The following is a 26104-nucleotide window of genomic DNA, read 5'->3' as shown; positions in this document are numbered from 1 at the left end:
AACCGACTGTTACAGACCGACTGTTACAAACCGACTGTTACAGACCGACTGTTACAAACCAACTGTTACAGACCGACTCTTAAAAACTGACTGTTACAGACCGACTGTTATAAACCGACTGTTACAGACCGACTGTTACAAACTGACTGTTATATACTGACTGTTATAAACCGACTGTTACAGACCGACTGTTATAAACCGACTGTTATAAACCGACTGTTACAAACTGACTGTTATAAACTGACTGTTATAAACCGACTGTTACAGACCGACTGTTATAAACCGACTGTTATAAACCGACTGTTACAGACCGACTGTTACAAACTGACTGTTATAAACTGACTGTTATAAACCGACTGTTATAAACCGACTGTTACAGACCGACTGTTATAAACTGACTGTTATAAACTGACTGTTAAAAACTGACTGTTACAGACCGACTGTTACAAACTGACTGTTATAAACTGACTGTTATAAACCGACTGTTACAGACCGACTGTTATAAACTGACTGTTACAGACCGACTGTTATAAACCGACTGTTATAAACTGACTGTTACAGACCGACTGTTAAAAACTACTGTTACAGACCGACTGCTATAAACTGCCTGTGTGTGACTAAGTTAATGAATCAATCAAATTGTATTAGTATAGTCTCATATTCTCAGGCCCCAGTTTGTCTCCTGGTCTTTAACCAGGTGAGACGTCCTCTGTTCTTCAACAAGAGTCAAACTACTGAAACCTTCAACAGGTGAAGAAGGTAGAAACCTCAGAGACACGTGAGGATCCGTCTCCCTGGATGGACACTAGTCCAACAGATGTCCCGAGTAACAGAGGACATCAGAAAGATCAGAGTCTCTACAGCTTTGATTAGAATAAACACTTAATGAATGGTTAATAGTTATGGTTAGTTTATTGGTTAGGTTTATGGTTCATGGTCAGATATTTAGTTGTGATATTTAGGGAATCAGCAAATGTCCTCATTAAGATGGAAGAACGATTGTGTGTGTCACTGAACATAATGTTCTCAACAGGAAGTTTGAACATTTCTGGGAATCTGTGTGTAACAGTGTCTCTACATGTAAACAAAGAAGAAACTTGCAGAGGTTCGGTTCCATCAACATTAATGAGGACACAAGCAGCTTCTACCATAGAAACTACACACTGGAGAGTGACACAACTCAGAAGACAAGGGACTCTGGTAGAGCAGATAAAAGAGAGAGAGATGCCAGAGGACAGACAAAGAGAGAGAGACAGTGAGAGAGAGAGAGACAGAGTGACAGACAGACACAGAGAGAGAGACAGAGTGACAGACAGACACAGAGAGAGAGATAGTGAGAGAGAGAGAGACAGAGTGACAGACAGACACAGAGAGAGAGACAGAGTGACAGACAGACACAGAGAGAGAGATAGTGAGAGAGAGAGAGACAGAGTGACAGACAGACACAGAGAGAGAGACAGAGTGACAGACAGACACAGAGAGTGACAGACAGACAGAGAGAGAGACAGAGAGAGAGACAGTGCGAGAGAGAGACAGATATAGAGACAGACAGACAGACAGGGACAGTGAGGTGAGAGGTGGATGCAGAAATGAAGACCTGGTTTCTCGACTTCTGGAGAGAGAGAGAAGAAGTTCTGAAAAGAACCAATCAGCTGAGACTCCGCCCTCCACAGCTGTGAGTACCAACAACACGTTAAAGAACCAAATGTGTCACTTTGAACACGTCAATTACATGTGGAGGTTTGTTACTGCATCAGTTACCATCTCAGTTACTGTCTCAGTTACTGTCTCAGTTACTCTCTCAGTTACTGTCTCAGTTGCTGTCTCAGTTACCATCTCAGTTACTGTCTCAGTTACAGTCTTATTTACTGTCTCAGTTACTCTCTCAGTTACTGTCTCAGTTACACTCTTAGTTACTCTCTCAGTTACTCTCTCAGTTACTGTCTCAGTTACTCTCTCAGTTACTCTCTCAGTTACTGTCTCAGTTGCTGTCTCAGTTACAGTCTTAGTTACTGTCTCAGTTACTCTCTCAGTTACTGTCTCAGTTACTGTCTCAGTTACTCTCTCAGTTACTGTCTCAGTTACTCTCTCAGTTACTCTCTCAGTTACTGTCTCAGTTGCTTTCTCAGTTACAGTCTTAGTTACTGTCTCAGTTACTCTCTCAGTTACTGTCTCAGTTACTGTCTCAGTTACTCTCTCAGATACTGTCTCAGTTACATTCTTAGTTACTGTCTCAGTTACTCTCTCAGTTACTCTCTCAGTTACTGTCTCAGTTACAGTCTTAGTTACTGTCTCAGTTACTCTCTCAGTTACTGTCTCAGTTACTCTCTCAGTTACTCTCTCAGTTACTGTCTAAGTTACTGTCTCAGTTACTCTCTCAGTTACTGTCTCAGTTACTCTCTCAGTTACTCTCTCAGTTACTGTCTAAGTTACTGTCTCAGTTACTGTCTCAGTTACTCTCTCAGTTACTGTCTCAGTTACTCTCTCAGTTACTGTCTCAGTTGCTGTCTCAGTTACAGTCTTAGTTACTGTCTCAGTTACTCTCTCAGTTACTGTCTCAGTTACTGTCTCAATTACAGTCTTAGTTACTGTCTCAGTTACAGTATCAGTTACAAGTTTAAACATCTGTAGTTTAATCGTATATATTTTATTATTGTATAATTATCTACAGTGATTATCAATCATCAGAACGCAGGACGTACTTTGACCAAAGTAACCGTAAAAAAATATTTATTATTTAAATTTGTACATTAGTGGTTTTAATGGTTAGAGGTTTTTATCATTAATGGTTTTTATGGTTAGCAGTTTTTATGGTTAGTGGTTTTAATGGTTAGAGGCTTTTTATCATTAATGGTTTTTATGGTTAGAGGTTTTTATAGATAGTGGTTTTTATAGTTAGTGTTTTTTATGGTTAGAGGTTGTTATAGTTAGAGGTTGTTATGGTTAGTGGTTGTTATAGTTAGGGGTTGTTATGGTTAGAGGTTGTTATGGTTAGAGGTTGTTGTGGTTAGTGGTTGTTGTGGTTAGAGGTTGTTGTGGTTAGAGGTTGTTGTGGTTAGAGGTTGTTATGGTTAGTGGATCTTATGGTTAGTGGATCTTATGGTTAGAGGTTGTTATGGTTAGAGGTTGTTATGGTTAGAGGTTGTTGTGGTTAGAGGTTGTTGTGGTTAGTGGATCTTATGGTTAGAGGTTTTTGTGGTTAGAGGTTGTTGTGGTTAGAGGTTGTTATGGTTAGTGGTTGTTATGGTTAGTGGATCTTATGGGTAGAGGTTGTTATGGTTAGTGGTTGTTATGGTTAGTGGATCTTATGGTTAGAGGTTGTTGTGGTTAGAGGTTGCTGTGGTTAGAGGTTGTTATGGTTAGTGGTTGTTATGGTTAGAGGTTGTTGTGGTTAGTGGATCTTATGGTTAGAGGTTTTTGTGGTTAGAGGTTGTTATGGTTAGAGGTTGTTATGGTTAGAGGTTGTTATGGTTAGTGGATCTTATGGTTAGAGGTTGTTATGTTTAGAGGTTGTTATGGTTAGAGGTTGTTGTGGTTAGTGGATCTTATGGTTAGAGGTTTTTGTGGTTAGAGGTTGTTGTGGTTAGAGGTTGTTATGGTTAGAGGTTGTTGTGGTTAGTGGATCTTATGGTTAGAGGTTGTTGTGGTTAGAGGTTGTTATGGTTAAAGGTTGTTGTGGTTAGAGGTTGTTGTGGTTAGTGGATCTTATGGTTAGAGGTTTTTGTGGTTAGAGGTTGTTATGGTTAGTGGATTTTATGGGTAGAGGTTGTTATGGTTAGTGGTTGTTATGGTTAGTGGATCTTATGGTTAGAGGTTGTTGTGGTTAGTGGATCTTATGGTTAGTGGTTGTTATGGTTAGTGGATCTTATGGTTAGAGGTTTTTGTGGTTAGAGGTTGTTGTGGTTAGAGGTTGTTATGGTTAGAGGTTGTTATAGTTAGTGGATCTTATGGTTAGTGGTTGTTATGGTTAGTGGATCTTATGGTTAGAGGTTGTTATGGTTAGAGGTTGTTATGGTTAGTGGATCTTATGGTTAGAGGTTGTTATGGTTAGAGGATATTATGGTTAGAGGTTGTTGTGGTTAGAGGTTGTTATGGTTAGAGGTTGTTATGGTTACAGGTTGTTGTGGTTAGAGGTTGTTATGGTTAGAGGTTGTTATGGTTAGAGGTTGTTATGGTTAGAGGATCTTATGGTTAGAGGTTGTTGTGGTTAGAGGTTGTTATGGTTACAGGTTGTTGTGGTTAGAGGTTGTTATGGTTAGAGGTTGTTGTGGTTAGAGGTTGTTATGGTTAGTGGTTGTTATGGTTAGTGGATCTTATGGTTAGAGTTTTTTTTGGTTAGTGGATCTTATGGTTAGTGGTTGTTATGGTTAGTGGATCTTATGGTTAGAGGTTGTTATGGTTAGTGGTTGTTATGGTTAGTGGATCTTATGGTTAGAGTTTTTTTTGGTTAGTGGATCTTATGGTTAGTGGTTGTTATGGTTAGTGGATCTTATGGTTAGAGGTTGTTATGGTTAGAGTTTTTTTTGGTTAGTGGATCTTATGGTTAGTGGTTGTTATGGTTAGAGGATCTTATGGTTGGTGGATCTTATGGTTAGAGGTTGTTGTGGTTAGAGGTTGTTGTGGTTAGTCGATCTTATGGTTAGAGGTTGTTGTGGTTAGAGGTTGTTGTGGTTAGTAGATCTTATGGTTAGTGGTTGTTATGGTTAGTGGATCTTATGGTTAGTGGTTGTTATGGTTAGTGGATCTTATAGTTAGAGGTTTTTTTGGTTAGTGGATCTTATGGTTAGTGGTTGTTATGGTTAGTGGATCTTATGGTTAGAGGTTGTCATGGTTAGTGGATCTTATGGTTAGTGGTTGTTATGGTTAGTGGATCTTATGGTTAGTGGTTGTTATGGTTAGTGGATCTTATGGTTAGTGGTTGTTATGGTTAGTGGATCTTATGGTTAGAGGTTTTTTTGGTTAGTGGATCTTATGGTTAGTGGTTGTTATGGTTAGTGGATCTTATGGTTAGTGGTTGTTATGGTTAGTGGATCTTATGGTTAGTGGTTGTTATGTTTAGTGGATCTTATGGTTAGTGGTTGTTATGGTTAGTGGATCTTATGGTTAGAGGTTGTCATGGTTAGTGGATCTTATGGTTAGTGGTTGTTATGGTTAGTGGATCTTATGGTTAGAGGTTGTTATGGTTAGTGGATCTTATGGTTAGAGGTTGTCATGGTTAGTGGATCTTATGGTTAGTGGTTGTCATGGTTAGTGGATCTTATGGTTAGTGGTTGTTATGGTTAGTTGATCTTATGGTTAGTGGTTGTTATGGTTAGTGGATCTTATGGTTAGTGGTTGTTATGGTTAGTGGATCTTATGGTTAGAGGTTTTTTTGGTTAGTGGATCTTATGGTTAGAGGTTGTTATGGTTAGTGGATCTTATGGTTAGAGGTTGTTGTGGTTAGAGGTTGTTATGGTTAGAGGTTGTTGTGGTTAGAGGTTGTTGTGGTTAGTGGATCTTATGGTTAGAGGTTTTTGTGGTTAGAGGTTGTTATGGTTAGTGGATCTTATGGGTAGAGGTTGTTATGGTTAGTGGTTGTTATGGTTAGTGGATCTTATGGTTAGAGGTTGTTGTGGTTAGTGGATCTTATGGTTAGTGGTTGTTATGGTTAGTGGATCTTATGGTTAGAGGTTTTTGTGGTTAGAGGTTGTTGTGGTTAGAGGTTGTTGTGGTTAGAGGTTGTTATGGTTAGAGGTTGTTATAGTTAGTGGATCTTATGGTTAGTGGTTGTTATGGTTAGTGGATCTTATGGTTAGAGGTTGTTATGGTTAGAGGTTGTTATGGTTAGTGGATCTTATGGTTAGAGGTTGTTATGGTTAGAGGATCTTATGGTTAGAGGTTGTTGTGGTTAGAGGTTGTTATGGTTAGAGGTTGTTATGGTTACAGGTTGTTGTGGTTAGAGGTTGTTATGGTTAGAGGTTGTTGTGGTTAGAGGTTGTTATGGTTAGTGGTTGTTATGGTTAGTGGATCTTATGGTTAGAGTTTTTTTTGGTTAGTGGATCTTATGGTTAGTGGTTGTTATGGTTAGTGGATCTTATGGTTAGAGGTTGTTATGGTTAGTGGTTGTTATGGTTAGTGGATCTTATGGTTAGAGTTTTTTTTGGTTAGTGGTTGTTATGGTTAGTGGATCTTATGGTTAGAGGTTGTTATGGTTAGAGTTTTTTTTGGTTAGTGGATCTTATGGTTAGTGGTTGTTATGGTTAGAGGATCTTATGGTTAGTGGATCTTATGGTTAGAGGTTGTTGTGGTTAGAGGTTGTTGTGGTTAGTGGATCTTATGGTTAGAGGTTGTTATGGTTAGTGGATCTTATGGTTAGAGGTTGTCATGGTTAGTGGATCTTATGGTTAGTGGATCTTATGGTTAGTGGTTGTTATGGTTAGTGGATCTTATGGTTAGAGGTTGTTATGGTTAGTGGATCTTATGGTTAGAGTTTTTTTTGGTTAGTGGATCTTATGGTTAGTGGTTGTTATGGTTAGTGGATCTTATGGTTAGAGGTTGTTATGGTTAGAGTTTTTTTTGGTTAGTGGATCTTATGGTTAGTGGTTGTTATGGTTAGAGGATCTTATGGTTAGTGGATCTTATGGTTAGAGGTTGTTGTGGTTAGAGGTTGTTGTGGTTAGTCGATCTTATGGTTAGAGGTTGTTATGGTTAGTGGATCTTATGGTTAGAGGTTGTCATGGTTAGTGGATCTTATGGTTAGTGGTTGTTATGGTTAGTGGATCTTATGGTTAGTGGTTGTTATGGTTAGTGGATCTTATGGTTATAGGTTTTTTTGGTTAGTGGATCTTATGGTTAGTGGTTGTTATGGTTAGTGGATCTTATGGTTAGAGGTTGTTATGGTTAGTGGATCTTATGGTTAGAGGTTGTCATGGTTAGTGGATCTTATGGTTAGTGGATCTTATGGTTAGTGGTTGTTATGGTTAGTGGATCTTATGGTTAGTGGTTGTTATGGTTAGTGGATCTTATGGTTAGAGGTTTTTTTGGTTAGTGGATCTTATGGTTAGTGGTTGTTATGGTTAGTGCATCTTATGGTTAGTGGTTGTTATGGTTAGTGGATCTTATGGTTAGTGGTTGTTATGGTTAGTGGATCTTATGGTTAGTGGTTGTTATGGTTAGTGGATCTTATGGTTAGAGGTTTTTTTGGTTAGTGGATCTTATGGTTAGTGGTTGTTATGGTTAGTGGATCTTATGGTTAGAGGTTGTTATGGTTAGTGGATCTTATGGTTAGTGGTTGTTATGGTTAGTGGATCTTATGGTTATAGGTTGTCATGGTTAGTGGATCTTATGGTTAGTGGTTGTCATGGTTAGTGGATCTTATGGTTAGTGGTTGTTATGGTTAGTTGATCTTATGGTTAGTGGTTGTTATGGTTAGTGGATCTTATGGTTAGTGGTTGTTATGGTTAGTGGATCTTATGGTTAGAGGTTTTTTTGGTTAGTGGATCTTATGGTTAGAGGTTGTCATGGTTAGTGGATCTTATGGTTAGTGGTTGTCATGGTTAGTGGATCTTATGGTTAGAGGGTTTTTTGGTTAGTGGATCTTATGGTTAGTGGTTGTTATGGTTAGTGGATCTTATGGTTAGAGGTTGTCATGGTTAGTGGATCTTATGGTTAGTGGTTGTCATGGTTAGTGGATCTTATGGTTAGTGGTTGTTATGGTTAGTTGATCTTATGGTTAGTGGTTGTTATGGTTAGTGGATCTTATGGTTAGTGGTTGTTATGGTTAGTGGATCTTATGGTTAGAGGTTTTTTTGGTTAGTGGATCTTATGGTTAGAGGTTGTCATGGTTAGTGGATCTTATGGTTAGTGGTTGTCATGGTTAGTGGATCTTATGGTTAGAGGTTTTTTTGGTTAGTGGATCTTATGGTTAGAGGTTGTTATGGTTAGTGGATCTTATGGTTACACACCAGTAAGGTTGTCCTTCTCCCCACAGAAAGCGTCTGCTTGGAGACAGTTCTCTTCGAACAGAGCTGGAAAATGGCAGGTTGGCCTCTCTGCTGCCCCCTGTTGGTACAGAGGTCTTCAGGAGCTTTACACCGGCCTCGCTGCAGGACATCACAGGACGACATGAAGCCAAGGAGACTGAGCGTCAGGAGAGGACAAACAAAGACGTACGAAATGTATCAACTTTCATTCATCAATAAATACATAGATAAAGACAAATAGAACAATGGCGACTCCAGGGTTCTGTTCTACGAAGCTGGTTCAACCTGCTCTGATTGAACTTGGGTGAACAAATCCTGGTTCAGTGACTCTGGGCCTGATTTGCTAAAGGTTTGCACGTGTGCAAACGTGTACTCACTTGATTTCACCCTCAAACAACATGCAAGCTGATCTACTAACCGTGCACGCTCAGGATAGTTGCAGAGTAACATGCACTGAACATTTAGAACGTTGCCTAATGAATATGCATAATGAGTCGATGCAAATACTTTAATTTCATCCATTGTGATTTACAAAGCCTGAAAATAATTGCCTGGGTTGTGGCTGCGTCTATATTTAATACGTTTGAAAGGTGGCCACTAATTGCAACAGCCTTGCATCAGCTGCTAAAGAACAGAACATTTACCTCAAGCCTAAAGAAATATTAAAATTGACATTCACCATGTCTTCCTATTTCCCTCTTTTTGCCAACATTACATTTTTTACTGGATATTTTTTTCCGCATTGCGTTTCTCTCCTCCGATGCGCTCTCCTCCCCCCCCATTGCTAACCCTAACCCTAACCCGGCTGTTCCGTTGTGGGACGGCTTGAGTCTGTACTCACCACCGCCTGTCCCCCCCCCCCCCTCCCCCTCTTGCCAGGGCACTGATGGCCACACCAGATACTGACCCACTGCCGGGTGTGAGCATTGAAGGTTTTACTCTGGTTTTATTACTAGGTCCTTCCATCTTCTCTGTATTTTATCAGTTGTTCTTTTTCCCACAGAAATTACTTTCTTGCAAATTCTCTTCCATAAAGCGTTACTTTGAGTTATATTAATATTTCTTTGCAGTAGTTCAACATGTTTGTTTGCCTCTTACACTAACACCTTCAGTTCCATGGCATTCAATTTCGCTTTGCGCTTGCGGATCACACTCTTCATTTAAATACGACTGCCTCTACCACGTTTGCACCTGTTATCATTTATTCTATTATTTCTAGTAGATCACCCGTAAAACGCCTAACAACCAAAAGTGCAATCTGTTATAATGCACATGCAATTCAGCACTCTTTATTTGGGATCTAGGTAGTTCAGGCCCTTTAAGTTAAACAGTTCACAGCTGATTAAGATCTGTTGAGTTCACGTTAACTGAACTAACTATACCCTCCTGTAGGGGGCGTGCTCAGCATTAACCCTAACACGTGCACTGTGGAAGGAGAGTGCACGAGATTCAGATACCAAGACATGAAATGTGAAACTGTGACCGAGGTTAAAACTCATCACTAATAATAATAGAAATAATAATGGTTTCAATTTATATTTTATATTTTAATTTCAAGAGACTCAAGGATGCTACACACGTCACTGACGCAGTTCATACGAGATGTTTACTGTCACGTTGTAAATGGTGAATTGTTTGTATTCATAAAGGTTTTTACTAGTCTTGATGACCCGAAGCTAACCCTCACCCTTTACATTCACACTCACATTCATACAGAGCCTCTATTAGCAGCACTTTTTGTTCTATGAGGGGCAGTTCGGGGTTTTGCATCTTGCCCAAGGACACTTCGGCAGTTAGATGGGGACGACTGGGGATCGAACTGCCGGATCCGTGGAGCTGGTGTGGATTGTTCGAGTCTCTGAGGAGGACCAGGGTCTTCAGAGACCCACAAGATCCTCTGAGCTCCTCTGATGAGTTTCTGAAAGATCTAGATTCTCCTCAGAGGATGAACCTCTGTCAGCTGCTGGAGCCCAACAGAACCAGCCTGACCAGTAAATTGCTCCCAGTCCCACAGACTGCAGCTGCTTCACTAGTTTCCTGTTCACCTATTGAAGCACAGAAACTCAATCTATATTTAACATTTTACACATCAATAACGTCCTCACACAATCCAGATGTTTTACCAGCTGTTCTTCCTTCACTTAGCAGCTGGAACTGTCTCTGTCATTCTGGATGTTTGTTCTCCTCTGATTTTTATGATACAACAGTTTGATCCTCAATGTGAAATCTGAGGCTCTGCTGTCAGTCTGTGATTGGTGCAGGAACCCCCCCCCCCTCATATTGAAAGAAAGAAAACCTTAACTTAACGAGTTGATAACTGGCGTCATGTGACCACTTAGCCTGTGATTGTCAGGCGAGGTTCAGCAGGAGAACAGACAGACTGACCCTGACCCTGACCCTGACCCTGACCCAATCCTGGACATGTTGAACTCGCCTCATAATACAGAACCCTGCTGCGTTACAAAAACTGAAACATCAATCAATCCCTCAGTTTGACTCGTAGTTGATCAGAGTCACCGCAAGAGTAAACAATGAGTTTGAATCATTTTCACTTGTATGCAAATTCAAAAACTTGATTGACAGGTAGAGAAAGAACTGCAGAAACAAGCCACTCACCTGGAGGCTGGGAAGCCCCTCCCTTGCATCCTCGGAGACCCACCCCCTGAGCTTCTCAACTGCCCATTGAAGGAGCTGGATCCCTTCTACCAATCAGAGAAGGTGATTCTGTGATGTGCGACCTTTGACCTCTGATGTTTGACCTCAGACTTGTGACTTCTGATGTGTTTCCTTGACCTTTAATGTGTGAGCTGTGACCTCTGTCTACAGACGTTCATCGTGCTCAGTGAAGGAAACGTCCTCCACAGGTTTAACGCTGAGTCATCGTGTTTCCTGCTGAGTCCGTTCAGTTGTCTGAGGACCTTCGCCATCAGGATCCTGGTTCATTCATATCCTTCATGATGTCACTGCGACCCTGAACAAGCAAATCACACTCATCTTAATATAAATATCATATTCACCATCAACCTGCTCAGGAGTCGTCTCAGCTCGAGTTCAATTAGTTTGAACAAACAATAACTTCCTGTCTGACTGAGAGCAAGTGAATATCACTGACCATGTTTCTATGTTGTTACTCCGTCTCTGTTTCTCCGATCACATGATGTTGTTTTTAATCCTTAAAAAGTCAAACTTGGTTCCGTGTGTTCATCATGGTGACGATTCTAACGAACTGTGCTGTGATGATGATGAGTGATCTTCCAACATTGAGCAGAACAGCCGAGTGAGTCAATCCAACAATACACAAAACAACACAGAAACATGATACAACACACACACACACACACCGTGTCTGTAAACATTCAACTGTATCACAGATAAAAGTTGAGAATCAGGAAAGTTTCAGCTTGTCTCATGTCCATCGTCCATTGTCCACAAATATGTCGTCTCACAGTGAAATTCTTGTTTCCAGGTGAAATGTTTGAACTCTGTGACCTAAAAGTTTCAGCTCTGAAAGACTAACAGAGAAAGGAGTTAGCGCTCTCCTCAGGCTGCTGTCGTCATTACAGCTGAGATCTTAACAACCTAATCGGTTCACTCTTCTCAGAGTCTCCTTGTCCGTGTGGGTCGGGGGTCGGGGGTCAGGGGTCGTGGTAGGAAGTCGATTAGCGCTCCTTGTGGAGAATTGAGCTGTCGATCCTGGTCAGAGTACATCAGTGTTGGTGGAGTTGTATTTTTTTAATAATTTGATCTATGATGTTTTTGTTCACACAGATTTGTGTTCTCAGCCGTCTACATGTTTGAAGTCATCATAAAGATCCTGTCGAGAGGATTGTGTGTCGGACGCCTCACGTTCCTCAGAGATCCGTGGAACTGGCTGGACTTAGTGGTCGTCATCACAGCGTAATGATCAACTGGGAAAATCCTCCAGAGAGCCATTGAATGTGTCTGAGAGAGAGAGAGAGAGAGAGAGAGAGAGAGAGAGAAAGAGAGAGACTGTGTGTGTGTTTGTGTGTGTGTGTGTGTGTGTGTGTGTGTCTGTGTGGTTGTTGGTGTTTTTGGTGTTTCAATTTAGCAGCAGCAGTCTGTTTATTTAAAACCTTCTCAGCTAAATACACATATTCATATAAAACATATACAAATTGTATAGTTGAACACTGTAGCCCCCCCCTTCTGTGTGTATCACGTTGCCATGGGAACTCACTAACTGCTTATAACTGATTTAATTTCTGAACAACAACCTCTAATTATAAAAACTATAGTTGTTCTGTCAGTGAAATAAGAACATGATGATGGTGATGAAGAAAACGATGAAGAAGATGAAGTTGACTGTGTTTCAGGTTTCTTCCAGAGTTTCTTGATCTTGGGAAATTCTCTGTTTTGAGGACGATTCCTCGAGTTCTGAAAATAATCGCAGTTTACCCAGGTCAGTGTGTGTGTGTGTGTGTGTGTGTGTGTGTGTGTGTGTGTGTGTGTTCCTGTACTTACACCTTTGTGAGGAGCATTTGAACCATAGACTTAGAGAGGGAGGACATTTTGTCTGGTCCTCACTTCTTCTAAGGACTGTTTGAGAGTTAAGACTTGGCTTTTATAGGGTTAGGGTTAGGGTTAGACATTGAGCTGTAATGGTTAGGGTTTGGGTTCAGGGTTCTTTTTGAGATTTGGTGCAAGGGCCTACTGATCTGTGAGGTGGGGGTGCGGTAATGTGAGTGTGAGTCCACCTGTTAGGGTTAGACATTTAGTTTGGATGGTCATGGATAGGTTAGGTTAGGTTAAGGTTAGATTTAGGGTTAGACATTTAGTTGTGATGGGTTTGGATAGGTTAAGTTAGGTTTAGGTTAGGTTAAGTTTATTATTAGGGTTGGACATTTAGTTGTGATGGGTTTGGATAGGTTAGCTATTCTTAGGTAAGGTTAAGTTTATATTTAGGGTTGGACATTTAGTCTGGATGGGTTGGTTAGGTTAGATTAGGTTTAGGTAAGGTTACATTTATATTTAGGGATGGACTTTTAGTTGTGATGGGTTGGTTAGGGGTTAGGGAACGTGTTATTCCAATGAGTGTCCTCACTAAGACAGAAAGTACAAACGTGTGTGTGTTTAAACTATCAACACATCCAGGTGTGAAGTCGTCTGCCGGAGCTCTCGTCCAATCAGTGAAGAGACTGGGTGGTGTCATCATCATGACGGTGTTGGTCATCAGCGTCTTGGCTGTGATTGGTCAGCACCTCTTCTTTGGATCTCTGAGACATAAATGTGTCCTGATGTTGTCGCATAGCAACTGGACCTACAATGACCTCAGCAGTTACCATGACAACGGAACAGTTAGCAGCGACTTTGATTTCTACAAGTTCATCAACAGTCATGGTATGATGATGATGTCATAGACATGTTTATCAGAACTGACACATAACATGTAACATGTAACAAAAACTGTAACTATAGCTAATGTAACTGTTACAGTTACTGTTACTGCAACTGTTACTGTAACTAACTTTAACTTTAACTGTGACTGTATCTGTTACTGTAACTAACTGTGACTGTAACTGTTACTGTAACTAACTTTAACTTTAACTGTGACTGTAACTGTTACTGTAACTAACTGTGACTGTAACTGTTACTGTAACTAACTGTAACTAACTGTAACTAACTGTAACTGCAACTGGGTTAGAGTAAAAGAAAGTTATGACAGCAATAATGAATGGTAAGGCTTAGGGCTTATACTCTGGTGCAGTCTCTTACTAACTGACTGTAACTGTTACTCTAACTATGTGTAACTGTAACTGTACCTCTTACTAACTGTCACTGTAAATAACTGTAACTGTAACTGCAACTGTTACTAACTTTAACTATAACTGTTACTCTTTCTCTTACTAACTGTGACTGTTACTCTAACTATGTGTAACTGTAACTGTAACTGTTACTCTGGATAACTGTAATTGTAACTGTAACTGCATCTGCAACTGCAACTGCTACTAACTTGAACTATAACTGTTACTATAACTAACTTTAACTTTAACTGTAACTGTTTCTCTTACTTACTGTGACTGTAACTGTTACTCTAACCCTGTTACTGGGCACCAGTAACGATCTGCTTGTTTATTTGTTTGTTTAATAGAGAACCAGTTCTATCTCTCTGGTCACCTCGATCCTCCTCAGTGTGGAAACGGATCCGGTTCCGGGTACGTGGAGTGTGTATTGTAGGAAATTCAAATATATTCAAATATCTTCCCAGAGTTTTCTTCAGTTGAGATTTGATCATTTAAGCTCAATGCTCCACAGCTCGTGTTAGTTTAGCGCCCCCCTGAGGTCAAATTGTGAGTTTTCTAAATTCTCACCTGTGATATTCCAACATCACATTGATCGTCCCTCTGAATCTTGGAACTTTGTGTCTGTTCCAACTCAGATCTGTGCTCAGAAATGAGTGGATAAATAAGACAGAGAGAGAGAGAGAGAGAGAGAGAGAGAGAGAGAGAGAGAGAGAGAGTGGAGATGAAGAAAACCGTCTTCAGCTTGCGACCTGATTAAATCACAAAGCTCCTTAAAGACCTGTTGAGTCCATCAGGGTCAATAAACAACAGGACACACTTCATTGATGTTGATCCCCTTAACCCATTCATCCCAGTTTAAACTTTCATTTAGCTGATGCTTTTATCCAGAGCGACTCTTATAAGAAACTAAATATAGTTTAAATTTTTTATCTAGGCTTAAATGAAGAGGTGTGTCTTCAGTCTGGAGGACGATTTGTGGACTTCCTGTCCTGATGTCCATGTGGACCTGATTGTAGTGGACAGGCTGTAAGATTGGACCAGGTCCTGGATGTAGACTGGACCCGATCCGTTCACAGCACGGTACCAAGTACTAGTGTTTATGAACAGATCCAGCCACTGGTAACCAGTGAAGGGAGCGGAGGAGTGTGAGTGAACTCAGGTCAAAGACCAGTGGAGCTGCTGGTTTCTGGATGAGCTGCAGAGGTCGGAGGGCAGCAGCAGGTTGACCTGCCAGGTGGGGGGTCTGCCTCGGCTGAGGGGTGAGGAGAGGGAATTGCTCAGTGCATGATGGGAGTTCTCCCTCAGTGCATGATGGGAGTTCTCCAGCGGTCTAGACATATAGCAGCATATCTAAGGGATGGTTCAGGACCTGATCCAGAGCTACAGACTTTATCACAGATGAACGTTTTAAGTGTAACCTTAAATGTAGATAGAGATGGTGTCTGGATGGTGGTTTGACTTTGATTTGACTATGTTATATTTTATACATATATTCATATTATTTAATTTAATATTCCCCCATCCTTCCCCCTGTAAACTGCTGCATCACTTGACTATGTGACTATGTTATATGTTACGATGTTATGTTATATGTTATATGTTATATAGTATGTTATTTTTCTATTTTGTAAAGTCGTCTACTGCGTAGATGTTGCCTGCCATGTCACAAGACCTGGTCACAAGACATGTGACAATAAACTTTGATTTGATTTGATTTGATTTGATTTGATTTGACCCTAGAACCCAGAGCGCTGGTTCCACTGTTCTACTCTCACACGTTCTAGAGTCTAGAACCTGTTTCTCGGGAGTGGAGCGATGTTAAATATAGTCTCACATGAAGATGTGCTCATGAATCTGCCTGCAGGGTTAGGGTTAGTCTTTCAGTCTCTATTCAGAGGTTCAATCCACAACTATCTTCTAACCCTGAACCTGACTATCTTGTAACCCTAACCCTGACTATCTTCTAAACCTAACCCTAACCCTGACTATCTTCTAACCCTGATCAACCTCACATGCTCCTCAGGGTCTGTCCCCATGGTTACGTCTGTCTGAAGACGGACACGAATCCAAATCGTGGACGAACGAACTTCGACTCGTTTGGTTCGTCTCTGCTGAGTGTGTTCAGACTGATGACACACGACACATGGGACCACCTGCTAGAACAGGTGACACACACACACACACACACACACACACACCCACACACACACACACACACACACACACACACACACACACACCCTAACACACACACACACCCTAACACACACACACACACACACACACACACACACTCTAACACACACACACACACACACCCTAACACACACACACACACACACACTAACACACACTCTCTCACCTGTCTCTCTGCAGATGATGCGCTCAGCAGGTCCGTTCTCTGTGATCTTCGTGCTCTTCGTCTTCTTCGTTGGTTTCTTTCTCCTCATCCTTGTCTTGGCCGGGGTTGCCATGGCCTTGGTTGGACAGGAGAAGGCGGGCGTCACTGAGGCGAAACGGACAGAAGAAGAGTTCCTTCACATCCTGGACGTCATGAAGAAGAAGAAGGAGGAGGAGGAGGAGGAAGGTTGGTGTCTGTGATGCATTCAATGACCAGCAGAGGATCACTGAGGTTGTGAAGATTCTCAGAAAGACACCATGTGACGTTGTGTTGCAGAGCCCCAGGACCATCAGAGGTTGTCCCCTCCATGTTGTGTGTCCGTGTGGACGTGGAACTGTTGTGGCTGCTGGCGGTGGATCAAACTACGGATCAACAGCTTCGTCATGAACCCGTTCTTTGACCTGGTGATCGTCATCTTCCTCATCCTCAACTGTGTCCTCATGGCCATGAAGCACTATCCCATGACGGATGAGTTTGAAGGATGGTTCTCCTTCACGTCATTGGTCAGTGTGAGAGATCGTCATAGCTGCAGAACAGAGGGTTATTCCATCAAAGTGGCAAAACTAATCCTGTCTTAAGTGAAAAGGTCCAGATTGAATTAGCTTCACCTGGAAGCTGAAGACCTTCCACTACTCAAGGCTGATACTAATGTGCCTTCATACCAGAATAATCGATTTTAGAAAAGAGACTTTACCTGAAGCTACAAATAATAACTGCAAGAAAGAGTTCAGACCTAATAACTTCTTTGAATTTAACTTTTTACTGCAGGACTGAATCACTTCAATAACAAATTAAGAAGTAGGTTTATATTTTCATTATCAGAAACTTCATCAGCCACTTTAACACGTTCGTCTTCTCCATTTACAAAAGGCATCTTCTGAGTGTTGAAGAAACAGAAGTTAGAGAGCTGTCAGAATAAATTCAAACACAGTCGTGTCATGATGTTTTCAACTAACAAACGTCTCAACTAAACTTTGACAAACTAACAGTTTGTGACAGAAGCGTCAGTGTCCTGACCTCTGACCTCTGCCCTCCGACCTCTGACCCCTCTGCAGGTCTTCACAGGGATCTTCACAGTTGAGATGCTCCTCAGGCTTGTGGCCGTTGATCCATACGGTTACTTCCGGGTCAGACTTCCTGTTTTGTTATGAGCTCACAGAGGACTGTTGACGATTGTTTCCGTGGAAACTTGTGTGATTGTTCTGTTGCCGTGGTTACAGGTGGGCTGGAACGTCTTTGACAGCCTCATCGTGGTCCTCAGCCTGGTGGAGCTGGGGTTGGCTGACCATGAAGGTGTGACAGGGGCAGATCCAGACCTGGTCAGTATGACACCTTCATCAGGGTAATACGGCTGCCTAGTCTCCTCACCTGTCCCGTGTCCCACAGATGCGAGTGCTGAGACTGGCCCGGTGGTGGTCGACCTTCCACATGTTGATGAAGATGATCTGGACTTCGGTCTGGGCTCTGAGGAACCTGACTCTCATTCTGCTGACCATGGTCTTCATCTTCACCATTGTTGGCGTGCAGCTGTTCCAGCAGGACTACTCAGACCACGTCTGTCGCATCGCGGCGGACTGCCGTCTCCCGCGCTGGCACATGAACAACTTGTTCCAGGCATTTGTTCTCATCTTCAGGATCCTCTGTGGAGAATGGATCGAGAGCATGTTTGACTGCATGGAGGTCTCTAGTCCGAGCGTGTGTTCGATCTTCTTCATAATGGTTCTGGTCATCGGACACCTGCTGGTGAGTCTCTGAACTGAGCCTTGTTTGATCCTCAGCAGGTCAGTGGAAGCTACAGATAGTCTCAGGTCCTGATTGTGTCCCTGGTCTTGTTTCAGGTCCTGAATCTCTTCCTGGTCTTGTTGCTGAGTTTGGTTGGTGAAGATCTGGTGACTCCAAAAGAAAAAATCAAAAACAACCCGATGATCGCTGTAGACCAGATCAAAACAGGTGTGGCATGGACCCGGAACTGGATACTGGAGCATATTTGGACTTTGGTAGGGAAGAAGAATCCAATAATCCCACACCACAAAGGTGAGCCTTTTTATTCCTGCAGGACTTCTTATGGTCTGTAGGTTTTAGAGTTCACTCGATATAGGTTTTGGATTAGGGTTAGGGTTAGGGTTAGCAAAGACTGAAGGTTTCTAAGTTCAGTCTTTTCTGGTTGTATATTTTATCATTAGTGGTCAACCGTAAAGAAGACAACAAGAAGGATTACCTGGGCTTGACCTCTTTGACCTCTGTGACGTCAGACCAGCCCCTGTCAGAGAGCAGGGCCCTTGGCAGTAACCATGGGTTAGGGTTCCCGGTCGCCGACACCGAGCTCGAACTCCACATGCCTGAAAAAGAAGAGGAAGAACAAAACGTAAAAATGTTTCTGTTCATTAATTAAGATTTCTTCATGTCTCCTTCAGCAGTAACCATAGAAACATATTTATATACAATGTGAATAAAATCCACGGTCATGTGACACAATAAACAACAAAGTCTGTTCAGCAGGATGAAGACAACAAGACTCCAAGAAACAACACACCTGAAGCCTGCTGCTGTGACAGTACAGACACACAGACACACACACACACAGACACACACATGCACAGACACACACACTGATCAGTCTGTGTCTGTTCCAGGTTGTTACCGTTGCTGTCCGTTCCTGGACATGGACATGTCCCAGGGTTCAGGGAGGGTCTGGTCTAACTTCAGGAGAGTCTGTTTCTCCATCGCACAACACAAATACTTTGACGCTTTCATCATCTTCATCATCTTGTTGAGCAGTGCAGCTCTGGTAAGTCGTCTTCAGCTTCATCATAATCCTCCCTCTGTCCAGTCTCCTCACCTGTGTGTGTGTGTGTGTGTGTGTGTGTGTGTGTGTGTGTGTGTGTGTGTGTGTAGGTATTGGAGGATGTTCACCTGCAGCAGCGTCAGCTCGTACAGATGCTTCTGGACAGAGCCGACCAGGTGTTCACCTTCATCTTCCTCCTCGAGATGCTTCTTAAGTGGATCGCCCTCGGATTCAGGAAGTACTTCACCAGTGTCTGGTGCTGGCTCGACTTCCTCATCTTGGCCGTAAGATGCTGAATATTGGTCTAAAGCCAATAGACCAATAGCAACAGTAATTGTTGACACTTCCTACTAACTGCTTATGATGTCATCACGAGGAGTGCTTTGTCTTCCAGGTATCTCTGATGTCATTGACCCTTGGCATGCTGGGATATTCTGAACTGGGAGCAGGTCTGTCTCTGAGGACTCTGAGGGCACTGAGGCCCCTGAGGGCCCTGTCTCGCTTCCAGGGCCTGAGGGTGAGACATCCTCTTTAACCAGAGACACACAGCATGTTAGCATGTTAGCTGCAGTGGTCCACTGACTCGTTGTGTCCACCTGTCTGTCTGCAGCTGGTGTTGAACACCCTGGGGGCCACTTGTCCGTCCATGTGTGATGCGATGCTGGTGTGGCTCCTCGTCTGGCAGATCTTCAGCGTCTTGGGAGTAAATCTGTTTGCTGGAAAGTTCTATCACTGTTTCAATGAGACAGATTGGCAGTTTTTACCTGAAGAGGTGAACAACAAATCTGACTGTTTGTTACTGATTCACCAAAACTTCTCCGACGTCGGCTGGAAGAACACAAAGTTACACTTCGACAACATGGCAGCAGGTTACTGGTCACTGCTGCAGGTGGTGAGTAAGAATGTTCAGCTAAACACTCAACAATCGTACATTTAATTCTCAGAAACTCAATGTGCTTCACATTGAGAGAATACATCAGGCAAAGGCCTGACAACTGAAAACTGACATAGATCTGACCTCAGGTCAACAGGCAGCTTCTTCCAGAGAACACCTTCATAGTAACTGAAGGAGCCTTCAGACCTGGATCTGATTCTGCTGGTCTGAGAGGTCTGACCAGGTTTCTTTAGTGAGTCAGAAGTATACTGTGGAGCGAAACCATTACGTGCTTTGAAAACTACTGACAGGATTTTTGATGTTGATTGTGTGTCTGTACCTAAACCAGTGGAGAGATTTTACTACAGGAGTGATATGTTCAAATATCGAGTACTGACCCTCATGGAACCCCAGAGGAAGTTTTTGTTTGTGCTGATTTAAAACCACCAATTGAGAAATCAGGTCAAGCTCAACAACTGAGAAAAGAGACTTTGAATCAAGATATCAAACTTGTCAAAATAATGTGAAATTTGAAAGTGGTTTATATTTAGTGTTGATAAATGGGTCCAGATTGTTTGTCTACAACGGTGGTGAGATTACAGTATGCACAACAATCACACAACAATCAGTAAACAATCACACAACACAACAATCACACACACACAATCACTTCTTTAAAGTTCTGTTGTTCTCCATCAGGCAACTTTTAATGGATGGTTAGAAGTTATCTACTCAGCAGTGGATGCCAGACAGGTACTGTGCGTTCCTGTGTGTGTGTCTGTGTCGGAGTGTAAAGTGTTTGTGTGTGTCAGTGTGTCAGTGTGTATGTATCTATGTGTCAGCATGTTTATGTGTATATATGTTATATACTCTTGTGTGTAGATAATATATACACACACGAGTGTCAGTGTCAGATTAATCACAGTTTTCCTGTGATTAATCTGTTAAGAATGTTAATCATTCGTCAGCCCTAATATATATGATATATAGTGTGTGTGTATATGCGTTATATCAGTCTATATATATAAATATATATATATATTTATATATATGTGTGTAGGTATATGTATTATATATGTGTATATATATATATATATGTTGTACTAGTGTCTGTGTGTATGTGTTATATATGTGTGTATGTATATATTTTACATAGTAGTGTGTGTATTTGTAGATCGAGTCTCAGCCGGTGTACGAGTCGAATGTGTACAAGTACATCTACTTCATCAGTTTTATCATCATCGGCTGCTTCTTCACCTCAAACCTCTTCATCAGACTCTTCATCAAATCACTGGATCAGCTGAGACACAAGATATGTATCAACACTATTATTTCACACTTTTATAAACACACACACACACTCACACACAAACACACACACACGCAGTAGCTGCTGAGTGTTAGTTAATGTTGATGTCTCGTCTTTACTTTGGAGGGAAACATCTTTTCATGACGGACGAGCAGCAGAACTTTTCCATCAGCGTGAAGAAACTGTTTTCTACGAAACGACCGAGTGTCCCTCGACCTCACGTGAGTTCAGTGTGTGTCAGTGTGTGATCTCAGTGTGTGTTGTCAGGTGTGTGATCTCAGGTGTGTGATGTCAGGTGTGTGTGTGATGTCAGGTGTGTGATGTCAGGTGTGCGATCTCAGATGTGTGTTGTCAGGTGTGTGATCTCAGGTGTGTGATGTCAGGTGTGTGTGTGATGTCAGGTGTGTGATCTCAGATGTGTGATGTCAGGTGTGTGATCTCAGGTGTGTGTGATCTCAGGTGTGTGTTGTCAGGTGTGTGATCTCAGGTGTGTGATGTCAGGTGTGTGTGTGATGTCAGGTGTGTGATCTCAGATGTGTGTTGTCAGGTGTGTGATCTCAGGTGTGTGATCTCAGATGTGTGATGTCAGGTGTGTGATCTCAGGTGTGCGATCTCAGATATTTGATATCAGGTGTGTGATCTCAGGTGTGTGTGATCTCAGGTGTGTGTTGTCAGGTGTGTGATCTCAGGTGTGTGATGTCAGGTGTGTGTGTGATGTCAGGTGTGTGATCTCAGATGTGTGTTGTCAGGTGTGTGATCTCAGGTGTGTGATGTCAGGTGTGTGATATCAGGTGTGCGATCTCAGATATTTGATATCAGGTGTGTGATCTCAGGTGTGTGATCTCAGATGTGTGATGATGTTTGTTATGTTCACAGACACTGCAGAAGCAGAATTACTTTATTGATCCCAGGGGGAAATTGTGTTTGTTACAGCAGCTCCATGCAGGGTAGAAATATAAGAGTATAAATAAATAAAATATGAAAATGGATATGTGCAGATATTGCTGGCATTGTTATGAGTCCAGTGTGTTGCCTCAGAGAGTCTGACAGGGAAGTTGTACAGTTGGATGGTGAAAGTCTGGTGAAGTCTCACAGAAGGTTCTCCTGCTTTCTCTCAAACGTCCTTCACCTCAGGACCTGCTGTGGTTGTTTAAATGTGATGACTCATCAGAGTCTCGGTCCATCAGCTTTCTGATCTCAACCTGGTGGTCTGCTCAGGGCTTGTACAGCATCCTCAGGTGTTACTTCCTGTTTCCTCCAGAATCAGTGCCAGGCTCGTCTCTTTGACCTGGTGACCCACCTGTCCTTCGAGGTCGTCATGGTGCTGGTGATCTGCCTGAACACGGTGACTCTGATGGTGGAGACGGACGAGCAGAGCGAAGAGAAAGAAAGAATTCTGTTCTACATCCACTTTGTCCTCATCATCATCTTCCTCACTGAGTTCCTCCTGAAGATCATCGCTCTCAGACAGCAATACTACTGCGACTGCTTGAACGTCCTTGACTTCGTGCTCATTTTCATTTCCATCGTGGGTAAGTCGACAAGATTCATGGAGATGTAATTATCTGTGCTCCTGCGTCAAAATGCTATTGAATGATCTCTTTCAGCATGATTGTAAATTTCCCATGATGCATTGGGGATGTACACAGGAAAATAAATGTTGCCAAGAACGAAAGTACGTCAAGTTGATCTTTGTTTCTTCCTTCCAGGTCTTCTCATCCCTGACATAATTGAGAAGTATTTCATCGACTCCAAGATATTGACTCTTCTGCGATTGGCTCGTATCACTCGGATCATCCATCTAGTTCCCTATACGCGGGGGATCCGGAGATTGTTTCTGGCCTTTGTGATGTCACTTCCTGCCCTCTTCAACATTTGCCTCCTCCTCTTCCTCCTCATGTTCACCTTCTCTGTCTTCGGCATGTTAAGCTTTGCTCATGTGAAGAAGACAGCGATGATCAATGACATGTTTAACTTTGAGACATTTTTGAACAGCATGATTTGTATGTTCACGGTCACCACGATGGCAGGATGGGACTGGGTGCTGAGTCCCATCCTAAACACGCCAAGGGACTGTGACCCGGACAGAGGTGACTGTGTCCACCCGACTGTGGGCATCGTATTCTTCACCTCCTACATAACCCTGTCCCTCCTGTTGGTGGTCCTCCTGTACACGACTGTTATCATGGAGACCTTGAACATGTACGACACAGAGACGACGAGTGACAAGGATCTGCAAATGTTTTATAAAACCTGGAGAAGGTTTGACCCCGACTCCTCACAGATCATCCCCTACAGGTGAGTACCAGCTCTGCACAAAAAAGAATATGTTCATCTGATCTGATTCAACTTCAACGCTGAGCATATGATCATAAAACTCAGATGAGATGAGGGGATTGGTCCCTAAAGCAGAAATCCTGTGTCTCCTGGTGCCTACAGTCAGCTGTCGGACTTCTGCGACGCTCTGCAGGATCCTCTGAGGATTCCCAAACCAAACCGCATCCAGCTGGTCCACATGGACCTGCCTCTGCTGCCTGGGGACAAGATTCACTGTGTGGACGTCTTGACTGCTCTCACAGCCAGGGTAACATTTTTATACTATGTTATATATAATAGAAGGAATGTGTTGCGTTGCATTGGTTGTGTTGTGTGGTGTGGTGTGGTGTGGTGTGGTGTGGTGTTGTGTTGTGTTGTATGGTGTTGTGTTGTGTTGTATTGTGTTATTGTATACAAGATTCACTGTTTAGACGTCATGTTTGATCTCCATGCCCAGGTAACATTATGACTAACTCTCCATAACTTTTCATTTTGATCGTCATGTGTTGTGTGTGTGCAGATATCGGGTGACGGAGGACAGACCGACACTCTCACAGCCCGAATGGAGGAAAGGTTCACGATCAACAACGTGTCCAAGGTTCTAATCTTTTGAATTCTGTTCTAGTCTTGGTTGTTTACCTTTTACCTGAACTAGTTTCACCTTGAACATAACGTGTGCATGTTTCTCTTTATTCTTGTGCAATAGAATTACAAAGATGAACAGTGAAGCAGCAGACTAACAATATTTAATCAATTTAAGTTTCTTCAGTTTGACAGTTTCACTGTACGCAGATGACTTCACTCTCTATTCATCACTGTGTCCGACAGATGTCACATGAACCAATCAGCAGCACCCTGAAGAGGAAACAGGAAGAGGTGGCGGCGACAGTGATCCAGAAAGCTTACAGGAAGCACCTCCTGAAGGACGGGGGTGCTGACGAGATCACAGCAGAGCCTGCAGGGGGCGCTGCAGCTGTTTGAGATGGAGCTTTACAGCGACTCTGACTACCTGACAGATTGGAAGCTGAGGGAGTCGTCTCACGATGTAATGATTCATCTTTGTCCTGTTTCCTCCTTCCTACATGTCTTCTTCAGGTCCTGGTTCATGCTAACATGTTCACAATGACAATGCTAACATGTTAATGCTAGTAATGTGTTCACAGTGACAATGCTTACGTTTTCATGCTAACATGTTCACAAACAAATAATTGCAACATTGTTTTCTAAAATAAATTCTGTCACTTCCTGTTGTTCTAATGAGAACTGATTTAATCAGTCACGTCACAATACTAACGATCGTCTACTGACCCACTCGATTGTAACAGATGCTGTTGTGATGCTAACTTGAGGTAAAGCACATTAATACTTCACATGTTTGATATTAACCTTTTATATATTTTACATTCTGTCCAATAAAAACACTCATTATTTCATTAAACATTTTACTCTCAAAGCACAAATAGATGAATTCAGTTGTTGAAAACATGTTACGTCTTTATTTAACTGGCTGTGTCATTCGTCAGAGAATCAATGCTGTTTATACTCCAATCAATCAACCAATCAACCCCATGAAGTCATGTGATTTCAGTCACATGACGTCCCTGCTGACTTAAAGTAAAAGTCCTGATGACTAGATTTTGTTAGAACATGACATAAACCGACTGAAGCTTAGTTCTTGTTCTTAGGTAAGAAAATTTGTACACAGAAATGACTCTTATTTTGAAAAGTAAAGAGGAGATGACCTGTGTAAGAGAAACAAAGTGAACGAAACCTGGAAGGACTTATGTAATGAAGCAGTTTGAATGTTTATATTCACACAACAACATTAACACACTGATACACACTGAAGAAGTAGATCCAATCCATCAGTCAATCAATCAATCAAATTTAATTTGTATAGCCCATATTCAAAAATCACAGTTTGTCTCATGGGGCTTTAACATGGTGAGACATCCTCTGTCCTTCACCCTCAACAAGAGTCAGGACAAACTACTAAAAACCTTTTAACAGGTACAAATACATAGAAACCTCAGAGACACATGTGAGGACCCGTCTCCCAGGACGGACACAAGTCAACAGATGTCAAGTGAAGGAAACATCATCAGGATTAAAGTTGTCAGCAGCATTGATGAGGGGAAACCTCTTGAAGGATAACTTCAATACTATATGTCAAACAGTCCTGATGCATCATGGTCTCTGGTCAGCAACCAGCAAGATCATGATCCACCATCCAGACCAGATCCACTATAGTCCACAGTCATTGACCACTGCTGCTTATTAGGATCCATCATCAGCTGCCACCTCGGCCCTGGTCCACCACCATTATCTGATGCCAACGATAAAGGATCCGCCATCACCACCACGATCAGCCCGTAGATATAGAATCCACCAAACTGGATCCACCACCGAGACCTCTGATACGCGATCCACAATCGTAATCCACAGCTGAGGCCCTGGATCTGCAGGCGATGAGGCAGAGGGATTCCGGGAAGAGGTCAAGTCAGAAACATGTACTGATGAGATATGAATTACTTTGATGTGATAAGGATGGAGAAGAGGAAGGAGAAGCTGGAAAGAGAAGCTCTGTGTGTCATGTGTCCCCCGACCATTACCACCATCTGTGTGGAGGGTTTTAAATGTAAAACTCAAGCAGAAAATATACATTTTAATCCTGAGCATGAGACCTCGGTATTATT

The 26104-nt window shown here is 42.2% G+C and overlaps 1 protein-coding gene across 1 annotated transcript; it reads left to right on the top strand.

Annotated features, from left to right (window-relative positions):
• Window positions 1-905: 905 nt before the first annotated feature.
• LOC128443969 (sodium channel protein type 4 subunit alpha B) lies at window positions 906-24868 on the top strand. Its single transcript, XM_053426227.1, has 30 exons — window positions 906-1675; window positions 7970-8156; window positions 10545-10679; window positions 10788-10906; window positions 11149-11238; window positions 11730-11858; window positions 12296-12381; window positions 13074-13319; window positions 14071-14134; window positions 15747-15888; window positions 16100-16310; window positions 16401-16627; window positions 17180-17251; window positions 17345-17443; window positions 17511-17867; window positions 17963-18158; window positions 18308-18489; window positions 18621-18678; window positions 18758-18912; window positions 19020-19193; window positions 19304-19426; window positions 19520-19801; window positions 20483-20536; window positions 20958-21095; window positions 21212-21313; window positions 22354-22624; window positions 22802-23390; window positions 23532-23676; window positions 23929-24006; window positions 24237-24868. The coding sequence occupies exons 1-30, from the start codon at window positions 1590-1592 to the stop codon at window positions 24387-24389; spliced, it is 4950 nt and encodes a 1649-aa protein (XP_053282202.1). The 5' UTR covers window positions 906-1589; the 3' UTR covers window positions 24390-24868.
• The last annotated feature ends 1236 nt before the right edge of the window (window positions 24869-26104 follow it).

The sequence above is a fragment of the Pleuronectes platessa genome, chromosome 7 (genome assembly GCF_947347685.1).
Source record: "Pleuronectes platessa chromosome 7, fPlePla1.1, whole genome shotgun sequence".
In the NCBI taxonomy this organism is placed as follows: domain Eukaryota; kingdom Metazoa; phylum Chordata; class Actinopteri; order Pleuronectiformes; family Pleuronectidae; genus Pleuronectes; species Pleuronectes platessa.
The sequence above is the reverse complement of the archived record's forward strand: the minus strand, read 5'-3'. Positions and strand labels throughout refer to the sequence as shown.

Excerpts from the sequence above, each read along its gene's own strand:
- LOC128443969 (XM_053426227.1), top strand. The coding sequence starts at position 1,590 with ATGAAGACCTGGTTTCTCGACTTCTGGAGAGAGAGAGAAGAAGTTCTG. Across the intron at positions 12,382-13,073 it reads AATAATCGCAGTTTACCCAG|GTGTGAAGTCGTCTGCCGGA; the intron begins GTCAGTGTGTGT and ends CAACACATCCAG. Across the intron at positions 19,194-19,303 it reads TCGACTTCCTCATCTTGGCC|GTATCTCTGATGTCATTGAC; the intron begins GTAAGATGCTGA and ends TTTGTCTTCCAG.